The 9,419-nt window shown below is 39.3% G+C and overlaps 1 protein-coding gene across 1 annotated transcript; it reads right to left on the bottom strand.

Annotated features, from left to right (window-relative positions):
* Window positions 1-751: 751 nt before the first annotated feature.
* On the bottom strand, window positions 752-2,462 carry LOC121396150 (Friend virus susceptibility protein 1-like). Its single transcript, XM_041570718.1, has one exon. It carries the CDS (start codon window positions 1,777-1,779, stop codon window positions 940-942), a length of 840 nt encoding a protein of 279 aa, XP_041426652.1. The 5' UTR covers window positions 1,780-2,462; the 3' UTR covers window positions 752-939.
* Window positions 2,463-9,419: the final 6,957 nt, after the last annotated feature.

Genomic DNA, 9,419 nt, shown 5'->3' with positions numbered 1-9,419 from the left:
ACACACACTCAGAAACACACAAAACAAAAATGTTAAAAACTTGCAAGTTTCACACTTGGGTGTTTTATCATAGTTCTTTAAAAACAAAATAGACGTCTTAAGGGCTGTAGTCAAAAATCTGTGTACTTAAAAACAAAACAAAAATTTGTCAAAAATAATATAGGATCAGAATTTCTATTTGAAAATGTTTATGAATGAGCTCATATTTTATACCATATGGTTTTAATTTGGTATTGCCAAATGAAATAACCGTCTTAGCATACAAATGTATCTATTAATATTTATTTCATTAGAAAAATTATCAAATTTTCAAATCCAAAATTAAAATGTCATCCTGAAACAGAGAAAAGAATTATATTATCTGAACACAAAGATGAGTTTAACATAGCTAACAATTTTAACAAGTTAACATACTTTTATTACTTCAGTTTCACTACACAACTGATTCCCTTAGTTGAACTTCTATCTCTCTAAAAAGGGAGGGGCACCGAGTAGCTACAATTCTGTTCTTAACACAGAGAGAGAGGCACCTTTTACAACTCTACATATGGCTGCGTTTAGCACAATTTGACATTTCTATTGTTTATCATATAGAGTTGAACTACTCTATCTCTGTTGTTTTTTTTTTTAAAACTGAAATGGAAGGGGACAGAAAACAGCTGCAATCCTGTTTTGACAAACGAAAAAAAAACTTAATATAATACACATTCTGCCTTCTTTTCATCTAATCTTCTGGATCCTCTCCTTATGTTAAAGTAAGTCCTCTTCCCTATGTGGGATGAATTATTTCTCTTCATTAGCAGGACTGCATGTGTGACACGGTCCTCTATGTTGCCTGTTGCTACATTCTGTTTTTTGGTTAATTTCAACCTCACCTTTTGTTTCAGTTTTTCCCAGCGTTTAAACAAATCAGCAGTGGGAATGCCATCAATTTCAACCTTAGCTACTCCACTCTGAAGCAAATTTAAGAACATCTGCCTGCGGCTGATTTTTAACCTTTCTGTACCCCTTTTTTTTTACATCCCGCTGCCTAGCAATGGTTTCTCCTGTGCGTTCTAACTCACCCAGCTGACTCAGCAATGTAGCAGCTTCATGAATAACACCCTGCTTGGCATCTAAAGCACTTAACATTGTAAACAATGGGACTTTCAAATGGATGGGCGATCCTACAAGCAATTTATTTTTCATGTGTGCAGTAAAGGGAGCCATATCTGGCCCTGACCACATCTCTTTTATTGTAGGTGTATTTGGGGTTGCTGAAGCTAACGGATCAGCAATCAAGCTGCTCACACATCCATACTCTCTTAACCTTTGTATTCCCTCCCCTATAGTACGCCATGGGGTAGAATCCATCATTTCAGTGGGCGTATCATACACTTGTAAGACTGAAGCCCTTATCAAATGTAACAGGGAAAAAGTCACAGTAGTATCACGTGCTCTCCTCAGATAAAGCCGCACCCGAGGGTCTTTAGCAATACTGCCTAATCCTATTGCTTCCCTGCTAGTAAGCATGATACCATCCCCACCCAAATCCCACACTCGCAAGATCCATTTAAGGATACTTTCACCTCCTTTCTGGTCAAATTTCTGACCCAACTCTGTTAATTCTCCTGCAGTATATGAACTTGTTTCCTCTGTATATTGCTGTTCTGCTGCTTCTGCATTTCCTCTGTAATCCTGATCTCTGTTAGTATTGCCTGCTCTTTGAGTTACTGCTCTCCTTTGTTTGGTAGTTACTATTGGCCTTAGTTTTCCTTCTTCTATATCATCTCCTATCATTTCAATTTCCTCATCTGAATCTGCTCCTGACCACTGGGCTAACTCCCCCAAGTCTCCTTTATTTACAAGAGCTCTCACTTTAACTGATGCACACTTTTCTGATGATTTTCTCCCTTTACCTTTTTGCTGTTTATTAACAGTTTTCACTACATATTGTGAAAACTATGTTTCCATCACATCATGGTGCTTTTCTGAAGAGCGGAAACATTCTCTTAACACAAATAGTTGATCTTTAACTGCCTGCAGTTCAAGTTCAACTGACTCCCTTTTGGTTGTCTCCTCCATTAGCGCCTGAAAACACAACCAACCCACTTGTGCTGCAGACTTCTGCTCTGCCTTGGAATATCGAGACAAATCCAAATTCAGCAACTGGTGACCAGGGTTAGTCACCTGAAAAGGTTGCTGATACTTAATCAATTCATGAGCAACATGGGTCCAGGGTCCGGAACTAGCCCATGTGGGAAGGGTGCTCATTTGATCATCTACCCCTCTAACTTTATTTTTAAACAAGCGGAACATTTTTTGCTATCTTTCAACAGTATGTTTGCCCTGCACAAGCCACTACAATACTGCCACTACCCTAACATACAAAGTTGAACTATAAATACATTCTACAATTTATACAATTTTACAAATTTATAAATCAGATATATATTGTAAATCATTAAATCAAATATCCACCGTGCTACACAGTTACACTACACCCTGCCTCCACTGCGTTGCGAGGGCTTGCCCCTGAGAAAGAGAGCTCATCTGTGGTATCAGCCCACAAAGGAAGGTAGCTATAATGGCAAAATACAAAGCAGTTTACTATAGCGCTACTATTCCCTGGAGGAAAGTCTGTTGTCAGGTGCACATTGTGATCCAGGAGTACAGCAGTCAGCCATCTTGATAAGGAGAAAGCTACAGTGTGGAGAGAATCAAAGTTCCTTCTCAACTGTAAGTTATTAACCCTTGTGTGGCCAGTTTAGGCTAAGGCCACACTAGGCGATAGCGCCTAGCGAGGCAATTTCGAGCGACAGTAGAGAAAAGATCGCTGCGTGTGTTTTTACGCTGGCGATTTTTCGCGATTCCCCATAGACGCCAGCGCAAAAGTTTCCCCAGCGATTGCGGCTTAAAAGTCGCGGCGAAAAGTCGCCGCGAGTCAAATCGCGGCGCTATCGCCTAGTGTGGCCTTAGCCTTAAGGAACATTGGGAGTTGTAAAATAAATTATCCTGCTAGTCCAGTGGAGGGTGAGACATATTGTGCAAGGAGAGCCGACAGCTAGGTTTGCCGAGGCCGGCATTACAAATTTACCGGCAATGTAGTTGCCGGTAACTTTGCAATACCCTTAAAAAAGTCCGTGGCCTGCCCCCAATTCACTTGGAACTTACCTTTATTTTGGCCTTCTGGCCATCGTGTAATTTGGCTCCACCCCTTCTGTGTCACGGTATGTGGCACTGCCCCATTTTGCATCACAACACGTCCCTTTTATTCCTGCCCTCCCACCGGCTAGTAAAAACTTTGAGAAAATGTGGCAACCCTACTGACAGCATTGCTGCACACTTCTAACTGCACCAGAGGGAGCACCATTTATACCTTACCAAGGGACACATAACCATCTTTTGTTGTTGTTACACTCAAGGAAATAATCCAGTTTCCCAGTTCAGCTGAAACCTAAAATGGAATTTGCCATTCGTTTAGGCTGCTGTGCCATTTGCAGCCCATCCAGTACTTTTAACACAGTAAGGCCCCCCCCACCAGTACACAAACTGTTGCGGGACTTAGGTATGCACACCAGGGTATTTACAGGGACTGTTCTTGGTGAATTGTCATAGTTACTGCAGTGTTAGCAGAGTACCAATTGTCCTGCTATTGTTAATTATCTAACCAATTCTTTCAGGTTGTGCCTGTTGTACTACCATCTTGTGTGCTTGGTTCTGGGGCCTTGGGGTGTCACCGGGTTAAGGAAAGCAGACTCCTATATACTACTGCGAACACCTGTGCGCTACATTACTTTTTTTCAAACACCTTATAGGGGACATTATAGGGGACATTATAACCAGAGACAAAGGGCATAATGTGTTCTTTTCACAAATACTGCTCTGCATATATATAGTAACATAGTAACATAGTAAGTAAGGTTGAAAAAAGACACATGTCCATCGAGTTCAACCTTTTTTTTTTTCTTTTTATTAACTACCTGCAAGTTGATCCAGAGGAAGGCAAAAAAAAAACATCTGAAGCCTCTCCAATTTTCCTCAGAGGGGGAAAAATTCCTTCCTGACTCCAAAATTGCAATCGGACTAGTCCCTGGATCAACTTGTACTATGAGCTATTTCCCATAACCCTGTATTCCCTCACTTGCTAAAAAGCTATCCAACCCCTTCTTAAAGCTATATAATGTATCAGCCTGTACAACTGATTCAGGGAGAGAATTCAACATCTTCACAGCTCTCACTGTAAAAAATCCCTTCCGAATATTTAGGCGGAACCTCTTTTCTTCTAATCGGAATGGGTGACCTTGTGCCAGCTGGAAAGACCTACTGGTAAATAAAGCATTAGAGAGATTATTATATGATCCCCTTATATATTTATAGATAGTTATCATATCACTCCTTAAGCGCCTCTTCTCCAGTCTTTCCTCATAGCTAAGATTTTCAATACCTTTTACCAGCTTAGTTGGCCTTCTCTGTACCCTCTCTAATACAATAATGTCCTGTTCTATTTTTTATTAAAGCATTCATAGCTGTTGTAAACTCATTTAAAAATCTCAGCTGTCAATCAAATAGTGTCTGCCCCTCCTCTATGCCCTGGGCATAGAGGCGGGGCAGACAATTACTTTCACTTTCCATTCAGCACTTCCTACGTGTCACTGCTCTCCCCACATTCCCCCGTTCTCTTCACCATTTAATTGTGTAGCCAGGGCATGGAGATGGACATTGGGTCCCCTCTTTTGGTGCACAAACACGATTCTGAGATGATGCAACGCTTTCCTTAAAAACAGTGTCCACAAAATGGCTGCTGCCTGCTTGCTATCATTTTGAATTCCCAGACTGAAGGAAACAAGATTCAAATAATTTATATAGTGGAATTAAAGTTCATTTTGCTTGACTAATGTGATAAAATAGGACTTTGAATATTTTTTTTGGATGACGGGTCCCCTTTAACGGGGAAAGCCCATCTGTATTTGACCTTGTGCATAGCCAGTGATGATGTGATAGCCTTAAAACCTCTGCGTTTGCCAATGGTGGCATAAGCCAAATCCGCATATATCTGGTATTTATGGCCTTGATAAGATAAGTCCTCAGCAGTGCGGGCAGCAGACATTATGGCCTCTTTCCTCGCATAATAATGTAGACGAACAATAACATCTTTTGGTAGCTTACTTGCCAGTTTAGATCCCAGTGCCCTATGAACTCGATCCAATTCTAGACGTTCTATCTGCAGATCTGGTACAAGATGCTGTAATTAGGCAGGAATTTCTGTCGCCAGGTCCGTTATGGTATCCGGCAATCCCCTGATACGAACATTGTTCCGTCAGCATCCTCAGATCGGTCTTGTAGCTCCACGATCTGTTTTTGAAGAGCCTTGATAGAATCCTCATGATCATTCACCCGCTGAATTAGGTCGTCCGCTTTAGTCTCCAGGGTGTCCATGCGGTGGCCCAGTTCCTTGATCTCAGCGATAAACTGCGCAGTTATAGTTTTTGCTGTAGCTGCAAGCTCCGTCTGTAAAAGAGACTTAAACTTACTCAGAAGTACCGAGTCTGGAGAATATCCCTTAGGCGGGCTCTGAGGATCTTGCGATACATCTCTTAGCTGCGACGGCGAAGAAGGGCCTTCCTCAGACATCTTTCCCGGGCTCGGATCATCCGCCATCTTGGATCTAGGAGACAAGGCCCCTTTCTGAGAGAAAAAGTTCTTTAACGATGCTCTGACCTCCCGTTCTACGTCCCTGAGAGCGCTTGGACATTCCGGTGGTGCCCTGGAGATCTTTGGAACCGGAGTACGGTATATCTGGTTGAGTTATCTATTAGCACCTCCCTGCTGGAATGCGGAGCTTGTCTAGGCACGTCTGTCCTCTTCAAGCATGTGCATGCGTCCCCCGACTCTATGCCCCTTTTATTACAGCTCAAGACCTTATTTGCCCTTGATGGCATTGCTTGCTACAGCCAAGTTTATCATCTACAAGGACTCCAAGGTCCTTTTCCATAATGGATTTGCCTAGTGCAGTCCCCTAAAGGGTATAAGTGGCTTGGATATTTTTACATCCCAGGTGCATGACCTTACATTTATACACATTGAATCTCATTTGCCACTTAGCTGCCCAGATTGCCAGTTTGTCAAGATCATGTTGCAAGGATGCCACATCCTGGATGGAATTAATTGGGCTGGGTAATTTTGTGTCATCTGCAAACACTGATACATTACTTACAACACCCTCCCCTAAGTAATTAATGAACAAGTTCCTTACTCCAAGTAGAGAATGTCCCATTAACAACCACCCTCTGTACCCGATCCTGTAGCCAGTTTCCTATCCACATGCAAACTACTTCATTAAGCCCAACAGACGTTAGTTTAGAAAGCAGTCATTTAGCAGTCTTTATACATACTGTATGTGCTTGAGCTCTCATACAGTGTTCTTCTGCAGAGGTAAATCAAAAGTTAACTGTACTAATACAGGTACGCGATCCCTTATTCAGAAACCCATTATCAAAATTATTAAAAGGTCTATTTTTAGCAAATAATTCACTATATTTTTTCTCCGTAATAATAAAAAAGTATAGGTAAGAAATTTTTTGGAATCACCATAATCATTGTACAGGAACATATTAATCAGAATGCTTGGGACCTGGGATTTTACAGATAATGGATTGTTCCATAATTTTTATCATCATATCTTAAGTCTACTAAAAGCTCATTTAGACATTAAATTAACCCAATAGGATGGCTTTGCCTCCAATAAGGACTAATTATATCTTAGTTAGGATCAAGTAAAAGGTACTGCTTTATTATCACAGAGTAAAAGTAATGAATTTTTTAAATTTTAATTATTTGGATAAAATGGAGTCTATGGGAGATGGTTTTTCCATGATTTTGTGCTTTTTGGATAACGGGTCCCGTACCTGTACCATCATTCTACTAAAAAACACTTAAACATTAAATAAACCCAACAGGATTGTTTGACCATCAATGTGAATGTATGAATTAAAGTTAGGATAAAGTACAAGCCACTGTTTTATTATTACAGACAAAAAAAAAAAATTTAAAACTACAGTTATTGAATTATTTGCTTAAAATTGACTCACAATGGAGTTCACAATATTTATATATACCTTATCATCCATTAATGATGCATATATTCACATGATAACATTGAATTTATTAATTATTTATTAGGTCTTCCAGTTGTTGCAACCCTCACATGCTTAGTGTGCTCGGAGCAGCTTTTGAGAAGTGAAGCTTAAGGGTCATTGCAAATTATCAAGAAAATGAGGTTGGCCTGTAACATAAGCTGGTGATACAAGGCTGATTATCACATTTGGATGCTAGTTGCAAAGGTTTCTGTGCAGCCAAGTGGCAATTAGCTGTATTAATTACTAATAAGCCTTATATTGTAACATTTATAGTCTAAGGGGCATATTTATCAAGGGTCAAATTTAGGATTGAAAAAACTTCGAAATTCAAATTCAAAAATTAAGAATTAAGAAATTAAGTTGAAGTTTTTTTTGGTTGAATAGATCAGTTTTTGATCGAATAGGTCCATATTCGACCTAATTCGAATCATACGAATCGAAGGAATAGCGCATTCGATCAAATTCGATTCAAAGTTTTTCCAAAAAAACTTTGAAACTTCCACCAATTGACTCCAAATAGGTTCTAGGAGGTCCAACATAGGCTAAAACAGCAATTTGGCAGGTTTTAGATGGCAAATGGTTGAAGTCGAATTTTCAAAGAGACAGTACATGATAAATTTTGATATTCAAATTTTAATTTTTTTTTCAAATTTAATGAATTTGGACTATTCCCTAGTCGCAGTACACAAAAAATAGCTCAAAATTCGATTTATTTTTCATTCGAAAATTCACCTCGACCTTTGATAAATCTGCCCCTATGTGTAATATGTATATTGTGCCTCGGTCCCTAAGCTCAGAAAGTGACAGAAGCACAGAGCATGTGCAGTGAATCAGGAGAAAAGAAGATGGGGAGCTTCTGGGTCATCTTCAGTGGCATAGATCCCGACTGCTAAAGGGCAGTGGTTGACTTGGGCTGGTACAGAAGCCAAACACATTTCTAACTTACTTCATAAATTAAGCTTTAGTTCTCCTTTAAAGTGACATCTGTCATTGACTTGTACATGTTTTTAACAGGTTTTAGCTGTAATATTTTCATATTTGGAATTGACAAAGTTTTGTTGCATAATAAGTCCTGAAAAAGTCACTTTTTTTGTGACTTTTCCAGATTTTTGGGGTCAAAGAGCCCAATAAATTGGCCCCTAGTATGATGCAGAGAGTGGTATTCTGAGTCAATATACTTACGTTTTTTTTATTTATGATTTTAGCTTTTTACTCAGCAGCGTTCCAATTTGCAGTTTCAACAATCTTTTTGCTAGGATCTATATTAGCCTAGCAACAATGCATTCATTTCCGTTAGCAACTGTAATATAAATAGGAGAGGACCTGAATAAAAAGAAGAGTAATAAAAAGTAGCAACAACAAAACATTTATAGAGCTTTTTTTTTTTTTAGATGTGGTCAGTGACCCCAACCCCAACAGTGTTGCAAAGAACATTTTTGTAACATATACAGTATACCTGTAGTTTCTTTATATTATAATTAAATTAGATTTGTGAGTTAAATGCGTCATTAATTGAAGAAACTGTTATTTAAAGTCACCTTAATTCATTTAATGCATTTAACCTTTTCATTAGCATACCAAAGCACCATTGTTCACAATGTTGAATGCTTTAATTAGATGGGATGTTGTGACGCAGTTTTCTGTGTTAAATGAGATAAATGGGATATCTGTGTAAGAGAGACAGTAGGAAGGAGGTATCTGCTCTGTAGAGCTTACATTCTAAATAGGTAGATAACATACGTGCAGAAATTTAATTGGAAAAGTGCATAAGGTAAAGGCATTGTCCCATAAGTGCCAGGACTAAATAAATAGTGAATAAAGTACCCCCTCTTGTAAAATATAAGGATACCGAGGAGTTTCATGACGATATTAAAACACGAGGCCGAAGGCTGGGGGTACTTTATTTAATATAATACACAAGTTTCAGTGAGTCATGTGACAGAAATTACATCTGAACTCACCATTTATAACTGATGACATCAGAACTCACCATTTATAAGCATATAATTTACAAGATATTCATGGCTTTTTGTGTACCGTATATACTCGAGTATAAGCTGACCCGAGTATAAGCCGAGGTACCTAATTTTACCTACGAAAACTGGGAAAACTTATTGACTCTAGTATAAGCCTAGACACAACTACAGCCCTGTCTCCCAGCAGCGCACATTCCGCCAAAGCGACCCCCCAGCGATCAACCAGACTTCTTTGCAAAGTTGATGGTGACAGAGAATTGCCAAACAGATTACTGTGTGCATCATCCCACTATCCCACTACCATGTGCAGAGGGTGCTGTGTGAT

The sequence above is a fragment of the Xenopus laevis genome, chromosome 7S (assembly GCF_017654675.1).
Source record: "Xenopus laevis strain J_2021 chromosome 7S, Xenopus_laevis_v10.1, whole genome shotgun sequence".
In the NCBI taxonomy this organism is placed as follows: domain Eukaryota; kingdom Metazoa; phylum Chordata; class Amphibia; order Anura; family Pipidae; genus Xenopus; species Xenopus laevis.
Note: the sequence above shows the minus strand (reverse complement) of the source record. Positions and strands in the feature narration are given on the sequence as shown.